We start from the raw sequence: 12,171 nt of genomic DNA on the forward strand, positions 1-12,171 counted from the left end.
TAATTCTATAGGAATTGAGGAGTGCCAGCTGTGTTTTCCTCATTCAGCTGCTCGTCTTTTCTGTCAGGCATTCTCTATAAAACAGGCAAGACTAAACTTACCAATATTCTAAAAATAATTTTCTCCATGTAGCCAATGGGCAAAACGCTTCAGTAATTACTGTAATTTACAAATCTCTGTGTGTGTTATGAGGAATGTTAAACAGCCTGACATTGTTTTTGAGTTATGTATGCAAGGATGTTTGACATTGCATGGATGACATTGAATTTGCATGAAAGGCTAGGGAAATTAAAGATCTGTCACATTACATATATAAAATTTGACCAAGGTGTTGATGACTAAATGCATTTCCACTTATTGCCATTGTAATATACACCATGTATACTCTACCAATGCACTACTTGATTAAAGTTGCAATTAAATAAAAAAATCTAAATTGACAGATTATTTTAAATGATCTATTTGTGAACATAATTCATGTGCTACATTTACTTTCCCTCTCCCTCGCAAACGGCATCGACCCAATCAATTTCCAATGGTCATTTCAAGTCCCGTTATATATTAACCTTTTCAATATAATATAATATTAATATAATATAAGGGAAATAATATTTATATTTTTATATATATATATATATATATATATATATATATATATATATTTTTTTTTTTTTTTTTTTTACCCAATGCAGGACTTGAAGAGGGCTGGGATAAATTCATCTAGAGCAGTAACCAATTTTATGCCTCAAAAAGAATTCGACCTTTGATCTCACAAACTCTCCGAGCTTGTCTATGAATGAGAGTCCAAATTCTGAGAGGCACAGCAGATTTACTGCTCCGAGATTGCAATCAGAGTGCAGACGGTGTGTATGACAGCACATGCATCTGAAGTGGACAGGAATGGATTGAAGAGCGAGCAGAAGATAAAGCACAATGATTAGCCTAGCCTCTTAACATGCAGAGGCAAAACCACAAAAAAACATTGTTGGAGGGAGAAGAAAGACAAGTCTAAACAGACTACAGTTTGCAGGAAAGACAAAATGTAAGGGCAGCAGGGTGCAAAGTCACTAAGTAATTCGTTTTCTTGAATGTTCAAATGGGTACTTTAAGCCAGAAATAATAAAAGACTGGTGCAACATTACAGCCAGCTTAATGTCAGTCATTATTCAACTACGGTGTTTTCTTCTTTCTGTGGTAGGTTCTCCCTGAACAAAGGTTTTGATTTAGGTTCAGTGTATGTAATGAAGTATCCAGATGCTAGTGCTGTGCTTTGATGGTGCAAGAGTATAAAAGTACATGTTCATTTAATATAACCCAAATCTATCCGACAGTATTAGTCCCACACTGTACTGCAACAAAATGGCCATAAAGTACACTGATATAAAGAGTCTGACCCTGAAATGAACGAAGAATGCACTAGAATCACCAGAATGGTAACAATATCATGTTTCGTGCTGTTCGGGACTGTATGTCTCGTACAAGTTTGCCCTAAGCTTACACACAAAAAAAACAGTTGGTTGGTGTGGCTATATTTTCATAATAGTAGGCTATACAATATCAAGGCTTGTAATTTAAATACGGTAACTGTAACAGGTGTGGACAGAGATAATGTCTGTTTCCTGTGCTGACAACACAGTTTAGTCTACTACGTTTTGAGAAACGTTTTAAACAGGCCTGACTGAAGATTTGAGGCGGAGGAGATGTGTGTATTAAAGCTGTCAAGAAACACTGTCGTCTGCACTGGAGTGTTTGCATATAGTGCTGTGAGGGACAGAGGAACGTGTGAAGGGGAGAGAGGTCAATCAAGTGGACATTCCTAGCTATGTTGTCTGTGAAACCTTGCAACACATCCTGCAACTGAAATTTGACCCCTGGAAACCTGTGACTACGCAAAACCAGGGAGCATAAGACACAGCTGTAAAAAAGCTGCGAGAACGTAACTCAAATACATATACTTGAACAGATCTTTATATTACTGCGACAATATATACAATATGAAAAATAAGGCTAGTGGCAAAACAAGCAAACAAACTACATCTATAACTATTAATTGTGACAAAAACAAAAGGGCCAGTCATGTTTTGTGAAAAGCTTGTTCTCATTCCCTCTGTCCCTCCACCCTTCTGTTCCCCCAGGACTTCATTTAACCTACTTCTGTGTGAAACTCCCTTCCAGATGGTGCTCACTTTTTATCAGTCTTCCCCTTTCTTCCATATTTTCCCACAATATGCCCACAGACTCCATGAGCAAATGAGAAATAGTTCTTGACTTATGTTTCAGTGCACCACTGAGAGAAACTCCTTCCTGCCTAATGCCATTAGTCAGTGAGAGCATGATTTATATACAGTATTGTATACATTTTGCATTACTTCACTTCATTATGGCACTATGACAGTAGTGCAAATTTCCAAACTTGGTTTTTCTTTCTTTACTTTTATTCTATTCTGTTTATTTTATTGCATGTATAGCCGTTCAAAATTTGGGGCCAGCAAGTTTTTTTTTTTTTTTTTTTTTTAAGAAAGTAATATTTTTATTACTATTAATAATTAATTATTATTAATATTTTATATACAAATACACATTAAATTGATTAAAACATGACATGAAAGACATTTAGAATGTTACAAAAGATTTCGATTTCAAATATATGATTTTCCTCTGAAAAAAAAAAAAATCCAGGGGAAGAAAATGTTAGAAATGTTTCTTGAGCACCAAATCAATATATTAGAATGATTTTTGAAGGATCATGTGACACTGAAGACTAGAGCAAGAATTTAGCTTTGCCATCTCAAGAATACATTATGTACATTTTAATTTGTCAAAATAGATAACAGTTCTTCTAAAAATGTAATGATATTTCACAATATTACTTATTTAACTTATTTTAAAATTTAGCCTGGGTGAGAATAAAAGTCTTCTTTTAAAAAAAAACATTTTTTTTATGTAACTGACCCCAAACCATTGAACAGTAGCGCATAAATTCTACATGAATGCATTTGGCTGATATTTTTATCCAATGCGACTTGCATTGCATATATACATTTGATCACGTTCACAAACTCATGGTGTTGTTGCTAATTTCATTCTCTACTGTTTGAGCTACATGAATGTTAAGTATTGCTACTGTAATAAAAAATATCTCTGTGGTACTAATACAATCGTCTTCTTATATTATCCTCACATGAAATTAGAACTGGGGATGTTTCTGTTAGAGATTGTAATGATTATTGATATAAGACAGATCTCTGCCATTATATTTTGCTTTTACAGTACAGTACACAATTTTTCACTGGTATTATTTCGTTTTTAAAATAAGCAGATTTTTGATAGTTATCAGCATGGTTCGAATTACGTGGGAGCCAGTGGGAGCTGAGCTCCCATAGAGAGAGGATGAGCTCCCATGAAAGCAGTAAAATCATATACCTGTGGGGGTCTCTAAAAATCATCAGCACCATTATTTTAAATTACAAATAAAGCACTTTTTCCTTCAGACTACTGTAGCATGACTTAAAAGATAGGACAAGATGCCAAACACATGGATCTCACGGGATCTCGGATCGTCATCACACTACAATACATCCTTATGCTTAAATCAAGTGATCAAAGTGCTCGTTGCCGCTGCGATCAGTGGCGCGGATACTGTGTTTGTTTGTGGCTCGCGCATTCTTCACTCGGACGCGCGTGCGCTTCAATCCGTTGTGGAGACTCTCTATTCGTTCCAGTGAAATTACAAAACAAAATGCACATAAATGTGTCTCTGCCTGATATACAACCACTGATAAACATAATCGGATTTGATAAAAAGAAAAGAAAAAAAAACCTATACGAGTACGGATTCGAACCCAGAACCTCTGACACGCTTGGCAAAAGTTCTACCACTAGACCACTTAAGTACACGCGTGAATTTGAAGACAATTTAAACCAAATGTACTATTTAAATTGAATTGTGTTACCAACGCTTTTTTTTTATTAAATTTGTATTATATTTACAAATTTTTATATTTTTATATTACATTATTAAGCTACACCGCCCCTGCTCATAGGCTACTTTTTTTTTTCTTTTTTTTTCTTTTTTTTAGAGACCCCCACAAAGATGAAATCATAATTCGAACCCTGGTTATCAGTGTATTGTTGTTGTGCATGTAAACACCTAATGCAATTTTAATGGATTTTTTTTTTTTTACCAGCTTTATCATCTGCTAAGCGAAAAAGTAATAGCACATTTTTCCTCAATTTCAGATATAATTTAATAGCAGATAAGATAAGAGCTGTTACGTGTCAATGTTTAGACGTATAGCAGCAATCACCACTAATCATTGACTAATGGATCTTTGTAAAATAGTAGCTGATGTCTAAAGGAGGGCAGACAGTGCAAAGTCCAGTTAAGACACCCCAACTGTTTACCTACATCTGTTTGGTTCACAGCAATCTGTTTCATGAAGTGTTTACAGGAGGCAGTTCAGAAGCCTCAGTCTGTCCCCGCTGAGAGCAGGTGCACCGCTGAGTCTCAGCTGCTAATCTCATTGAGTAGTTGTAGCCCAATAACACCGCGACCTGTACGGGATGAGACCCTTGTTCCTCTGCCCACTTGTGCTCCGTAAGCAAGCTGACAGCACATGCCAGGAACTTAACTAGCAACCTTATGGTGTGTATAGTCACCAGAAGAATTGAACTTCTGAACTATGAGCCACCCCAATACAGATCTTACAGACCACTTTATGTATATGAAAAGTGAAAATTAGAAAAGCAGGTGAAAAAAAATCTCCATTCATGATTGTAGTGCAACAAACTACTGAGCATGAACCTGTAGACTGCAGACAGAATGTGTTGTTTTTGTGGTGCATTGTGAGAGAGAGAGAGATAAGCACCTCATAAAAATTATGCCCTATGTGTATGAACTGACTGCATCTGGAGTCTCAGATAAGACGTATAATATATGGTAGAAATATAATATTGATATTAATGAGTCTTTGAGTGTATGTGAAAGCCAGAAAAGCAGCCAGAGAAAGACTTATCAGTCAGCTATAAACACTAATAAATCACCTTTAACAAATTACAGCCTAAATCAATTTTCTGTCTATTGGGCTTTTGATTTAACCAGAAAAGATGGTCTAAGAAAAGGTGTGGAAACCATTCACTACCTTTTTTAGCTTACATGCTCCTTAAAGGTGCATGGGGCAATACAATCATTATGGATGAGTGTTTGTGTGTGTGCTGTATACCCAAAGTGCCACATTCTCAAAGGTTTTACTTGATACCCTGTTGCTAAGATACTAAACACAAAACAGACGTGAATACACATGAATGGGTTCTAGGCAATGAAAAAGAGAATGATTTGTTTTCAAAATCTCACATTGTCAATTAGCATAATCTGTGTGTCTGTTTCGGGGTGTAACTCTTCCCGTGGAATCTAAAGAATGAGGTTCTGCTCGATTTATCAAAGCCGCCATGATGCAAATAACACACACTGAGCAGAGAGAAACCGGATCCTCTTTCTTTCTTCAGCTTTCTCTTTGTTCATTTAAGAACGTCAATCAGCACCAAAAGATTAAATATAAAACAAAAACATCTTTAGAAAGTAGTGGTCAACGATACTGATTGTACAGTGGCCAAAGCCAATACCTATATCTAGACAAGTTTAATGTACATATAATTAAAATATGTACACTACCATTCAAATGTTTGGAGTCGGTAAGATTTTTTTATGTTTTTGATAGAAGTCCCTCACCAAGGCTGCATTTATTTGATTAAAATACAGTAAAAGCTGTAATATTGTGAAATATTACAATTTAAAATAAGTTTTAAATGCTCCATTTTACAATGTAATTATTCCTGTGATGGCAAAGTTGAAGTGCTCAAGAAACATTTATTCATTAATACAGTTGTGCTGCCTAAAATTTTTGTGGAAACCGTGATTCTTCAACGAATACAAAGTTCAAAAGAACAGCATTTATTTAAAATCGTTTGAACAGTAGTGTGTACATAAATAAAAACAAAAAGCTTTATATAAGTGATATATATATAAGTGATGCTTTATATAAGTGATGTAAGCTCTCTGTTGGCTGTCACTTTTAACCCACACTAAAGGCATTTTTAATGATTTCACGTGATTTCAAGTGGCATACTTAAAAGTAATGGCTTAGTTTTAATAACTCATCTAAAAAATAATCAAATAATCATCAAGTACAAAAAAAAACAGGTTTGTTTTAGTTTAGTTTAGTTTAGTTTAGTTTAGTTTAGTTTAGTTTGCTGATCTTCCAGTGCTGTTTCCTCAGTGCGCTCCTATTCTATGGCGCACAGTAAATCAAGACCTTACAATCTGAGCGATCAGACCAATCCAAGCGCGCTCCAGCTGTAAAACAATGTCCGATTAGTATCAACACGTCGTCCCTACCCACTATACCCAAAAACCAGTTTCCATTGGTTGAACTTTCAAATGACGTTGAAAAACACTGTGTCATTATCGCGATTCGCGACATGATCAGATCCAATAGCTGTAGCCAAAAAGCATGTCATGTTACTCTGTAAGGATTTTCTTAAAATCTACGCATCATGTTATGTGGGCTCATTTAAATAGAGACAAACTGCTCAAATAAAATAAGTGTGATTTACAATGTTTCGCGAAGTTACAAAACAAAATGTGTCACTAAAGCCTAATCTGTATACAGTTTACATGCACGTCGGCAGATATTTTTTATGGTTTTACCTCATCAAATTGCAATCGGTTTGTGAGATCGGACAAATTTAGTAAATCCTAAATTTATTTCCTATAAGTCATAGAATGTGATTATCGGCTGATACCGATCTGCGGCTGCATCCCTAACAGCCAACATTTAAATGTTTCAATTTCAAAAACAAGTATCAACATGATTGCCATTAAAATGTTATTAACGCTATCAATATAAAAACTTAAGTGTAATTTAAATGTTGAAGGAATCGAATAGCAAACTTGTGAATCAAAATCGAATTAAATCGTGAAATTTTTGTCGATACCTAGCTATTGGCCAATGCCAATAATCCCAAAATGCCTTGACTGAATGACCTACCTACTATGGGCGCACAGAATTAAAATGATTAAGACTTTATGGTTATTGTCTTTGGAGAGAATGGGCCTTTATTCTTCTGCAGAAATAAACCTGTGAGAATCAAAGGCACATGGGTGCTTGAGTATTTATCGTCTGTGGAAGGCAGAGCAAAAGAACAGGAAGGAAGAGAAATGAGCACCCCTGTAATGATTACAATTACAGAGCAATTTCATCAAAAAATATTCATCAATGGAGAGACTAGGGCACAGACACAGACACACACACACACACACACACACACACACACACACACACACACACACACACACACACACACACACACACACACACACACACACACACACACACACACACACACACACACACACCAGTTGCCTTAGAAACCACTGCTGCTATATAATCTCTACCACAATAATGATACACCTTAAGAAAATCTGCAACAAGAAGGATTTATAACTCAATTTAGAATATTTCAGCAAGATCTTTTAAGGTTTGGATACTAATCACAAAAAATAATAATAATAATGACTGTGAATATCTGAATGGGACCTTTAACTGCATGTGCCCGCCTCTATGCAGACCAACCATTAAAAAGCATGCCTATCAGCACCCTCTCTTCCTTCAAGCTTCACTGCCCCCTGTCCACTCAGCAAGCCAAGACACCTCTGGAAACTAATGACTTCTGTGTCTACATCCTCATCATCCACCCCAGGAATTGTTATCACGTTGATCTGATTTCTTAGTTAAAATGCAAACCTGAACTGTGGAAAACCTGGAGAACAAGTCTGATTATATTAAAGAGGCAAGATCTTCCACATTGATAGTACTACTATTGGTCTGTCATCAGTCTGAGAGCTGAATCCTGTCAATCAAGCGCTCCATAAACTCAATCCACTCTGATAAGAGGACAGAAGGATGAAGAAACGTGAGAGAGTGAGAGAAAAGAATGAGCGAGGGGAGGAGGGAAGAGGGAAACAGGACCGTGACTTAGTCAGACAAACGGCTCTCTGTTTGGACTATCACTGAAGTCTCTGTCCTGTATTTCGCTTTCTCTCTCTTTTTCTCCTTCGTGCATTACTCCTCTATCCATCTTGCATTCCACTTCCAGTTCCCATCCAGTTTTTTTTCCCACTATCTCTCTAGAAATTACCACACACTCTGTTTCTGCTATCTATCCAATCTAATCTCTTTATCAATACATCTGAGGAATGATGTTGGGACATTCATGACATAACCCTCTTCTCCCTCCTCACATTAGATACACAAGGCATTGTGCAGAATGAATGCAGAGGGCATCTCAGTGCACTAGAACCAGAGCACTCACTGTGCCTGGCACCGCTAGCAAGTCAATGCGCCCACACAATATACCACCCCCAGTCATATGCCACTAAAAACAACTTCACAACACAAGAGAACTTCAAATAGACTGACACATTTTTGGCCTCTAGAGTTACTGTTTCTCGTGCTCCCTGAGTTGTCGCTAGCGGGCATGAAGGTGGTTCTAGGGGAAACCGCTATACATTTTGTGTGGATTATTTGATGAACAGAAAGTTCACAAGAACAGCATTTATTTAAAATAAAGATATTTTGTAATGTAAAATGAAAGTCTTTACTGTCACTTTGATCAATTGAATGCGTCCTTGCTGAATAAAAAATATTATATCTATCTATTTGTGTGTGTGTGTGTGTGTGTGTGTGTGTGTGTGTGTGTACACACTCACACATATATAAATAAAATATTTTATTTATAAAAATAAATATATATTTTTTTACATTTTTAAATAATTATTATTTTAATAATTTTAAAAATACATATATTTTTTATCTATTAAAAATATAATATATACATACATTAACCTCATATCAAGTCTACCACCAAACAGCCATTTTATTCTCAATACTAGATAAATGTGAGCTGGTTAAAAAAATTTGATCAACCAATTATCTAAAAAATTTGATCTATCACAGGTAGCTGCAAAACTGTTCAGAATAGGGTAAAACATGTTAAAGTGAAGAAACAATAATGCATTCAACACATCAGGTGCAAGATTCATGCAACAGTCTTTACGGCATTCACATGCTGGAATAATAACCGCACTGGTCATCACATAAAACTGCTGAATCACTCAGATTTACTAATGGACCTTCATTATTCTAATTAGGCTGTGTCTGATCAGACTTGCCCAACTGTGAGTTTAACCTAAGAGCTTAAGCCTCAATTTATAAACAACCGTACCACTGACATATGTGTGCTATCATCTTAAACCACAGTCAAAGGGCAGGAATGTGTTTAGAATTAGTCACGAGCAAAAGAAATCGTGAACATTGACGTGATTCAGACGTGTCTGTGTGCAATGATCAAAAGAGAAAATCCTTTACCTGGGTAAACAATGTAAAGAATGGCATAGTGGTTTGACCCTGACCCTTAAAAAATGTCTTGGCTTTTGATGTGAGACATGTTCAAGAGACCCCCAAAGCAACCTGTGTGGTCTTCTAAGTGCATTTTAAATGGACTCAAAAATTGTTCAGAGATGCAGGGCGGGCCGAGTAAAAACCCAAGGTCTGAACAAGTGTTCCTGATGAAACCTACACCAAAGACAACAGCAGAATAACAATACGCAAAAATAATGTCTTTCCAACCATCCTAAGGCTATAGATCATTTTTCAACAGATCATCGTCCATCAAAAATCATACCATGTTAAGCACAGTTTAAACCAAGTGTAAAGTAACAGTGGTGTCTGACAAAAAGTTACCACAGTTTTTACTGCCCTAGCCCCTAGCAACTGTTTTATTTGGCAGAAACCATGGGAACTTTTGTGTTGGGCCCAATACAGTCGGAGCGAATCCCAAATCTTACCTGGATGAAGCAATGGAAAAGTCTCCACCATCCAACAGTCTGATTTTGCAGAAGAGCATCCCGTTCACAAACGGCACAGCCGTGAGCTCCTCCAGGGTGAAGTGTATCTGAAACTTGAACTTCTTCTTTTTGATTAAAAACGCCATATTTTTTAAAGACTGAACTTTAGATGTTTGAAGACAGAGGTAGATGAATACAGGGAAATTCGTTTCTTTTAATCTGGTGCCTGGAAGTTCTTCTCAATGTTAGTGCTTTGGTTCAGCATCTCTGAGAGGACTGAAGCTGTCCAGAGGAACCTGGGGTGTAAAACAGTGGAAAATCATTAGACATTAGAAAGACATTAGACCAAGTAAACATTAGAAACTACATCTTAACTTACCTTAAAACCAATACAGGGGCAGCACTGTGGGAAGGCTACAGTCTTTGCTGAAAAGCAAACAGATTCCCTGAAGAGTTAGTTACCTGCAAGAAATCCATTAGCCTATATCCAGGTGAAAAGATCCTTGGGACTCCACTGGCAACATTCAAATAATCAAGGAAAATGTAGTATGCTCCTTGAGAGCTACTGACAATATTTAGCTAAATGATCATCCTATTTTCTCTCTTCAATCGAAAGTAGTCGCCTGTTGTTTCATGTCGTAAGTGAAAATTTGAATAGAGACAGTTGAGTACTTACGTCGATGAGCAGTTTTCATGTGGAAGCCAGGACAGAAATCACTGGACGGAACGATTTCGAAAACGACCCATAATATAATTACTAACCAGATGTAAATCGTATCGAAATCAACTGTTTGGCGTTGAGTCAAAAGACTGACTGACTGCTCAGGACTGAAACGGTCTCTGGCTCTTTAGTGAACTCCAATAAGCGCCGCCTCCATGGACGCGTGGATTTCCCTAAATACAGCCAGCAGTTCAGGTCACAGAGAGCGTTTGAAACTCCCGTTACATCCACAAGAGCGCAACAGTGCTTCGACTTCAGTGTAAAGCCAACAAAACGCACGCTATGTTGAGTTCAGGCGCGTTGTTTAGCTTTGCCATAATGTAGGTTATGATGCTAGCTTTGTAGATGCATCAATAATACAATAATTCACCCCTAAAACCCCCAGCGGTTTCTTGGGAGGACGAAAACAAACGTTCGTGTTGTCAACATAGAGGTTGTCAAGGAGAATCACTATCCTAGTGAATAATGAGGATTTCGCGCGCTTGTGTGATTTGCTTAGGTTTTGTTCTAATATGACTGTAGCGCCATCTCGTGGCCGCATACTTGCTAATGGTATTCAAATATACATAAAAGACAGTGCCAAACAGGGATAACACAGTGTAAATCATTAGATGGTAGGCAGTGTGAAAGACAATTAATTTATAGGCTACATGAATTATTTAGCTGTTAGCTAATTTACAAACAAGCTCTCTTACAGGTATTGTTTACTGAGTCATAGCTGCATGCATGGCAAAAATAGAAAAGTATGAGGTTAGTACAGAGGTTTCAGAAGGGGAGACACGCTCAGTTCTGACTGTGCACAAATAGGAGAGCCAGGAGTTTGGTGGAGACAGGAACAGCCAAGCTCTGTGTACCTCACTGTTATATAGGTCATAGATATAAACACTAGATGTCGCCTTGGGGTTCTAAACATGCGTCAAAACCGCCGCCATCTTTGAACAGGGGTCTTGCCATAGGAAGTAGCTAGGTAACGCTGCAATCTCCGCCTGTACTTCGAATTCATGGATGATACCGGACTTTTGTGCTGCGTATGGATGTTCACACGAACGAAATCTAAACCAGACAGCATGGGATTACATTTACTCTGTGGATGGTAGTAGTCAAGTTGTTTTTTTATAAGTTCAGTGTACATTTCTCTGCTTGGAGGAAGAAAATGAACTGTGATTCTCGCACAGCTAATGAACTGTGAATGTGCTGTACTCTTTAGATATTATGTTGAGATAACATTATTCTTAATAATACATCTTTTAGAATATTTGATTGAATGCTAAATGTTGCGCTTGTTCAATTTAATAAAATTAAAAAATTAATTGTGATCATTAAAATAATTGAATATTAAATATTTTGTGGCCAAGTTTTGCTCATTTATATATGTATTATATAGCAATAGTTTATTCTAAGTTTACTCAAGTGAAAGAATGTGACTAATAAACTTAGGCCTACTAGCACTATGCATTATATTTTGAAAAAGAAGTAATTATCTTAATATCAAAACCTTAAATTTCCTCTGGACTCAGTGATAAATACATGTCTGACCGTTGGAACG

At 36.8% G+C, this 12,171-nt stretch overlaps 1 protein-coding gene across 2 annotated transcripts in view; it reads right to left on the reverse strand.

Moving 5' to 3' along the window:
• eeig1b (estrogen-induced osteoclastogenesis regulator 1b) overlaps positions 1-11,105 on the reverse strand; it is a 41,424-nt gene extending 30,319 nt beyond the window's left edge. The window contains exons 1-3 of one of the 2 annotated variants that reach the window (XM_081366781.1): positions 10,581-11,105; positions 10,284-10,330; positions 9,905-10,200 (exon numbers count right to left, since the gene is read on the reverse strand). In XM_081366781.1, coding sequence (XP_081222907.1) covers positions 9,905-10,050 — 146 coding nt within the window. In that variant the 5' untranslated portion in view covers positions 10,051-10,200; positions 10,284-10,330; positions 10,581-11,105. The remainder of the gene's footprint in view (positions 1-9,904; positions 10,201-10,283; positions 10,331-10,580) is intronic. The other variant, XM_081366780.1, reaches the window with a different exon arrangement.
• Between the last annotated feature and the right edge of the window lie 1,066 nt (positions 11,106-12,171).

This window comes from Scardinius erythrophthalmus, assembly GCF_964197995.2.
Source record: "Scardinius erythrophthalmus genome assembly, chromosome: 5".
In the NCBI taxonomy this organism is placed as follows: domain Eukaryota; kingdom Metazoa; phylum Chordata; class Actinopteri; order Cypriniformes; family Leuciscidae; genus Scardinius; species Scardinius erythrophthalmus.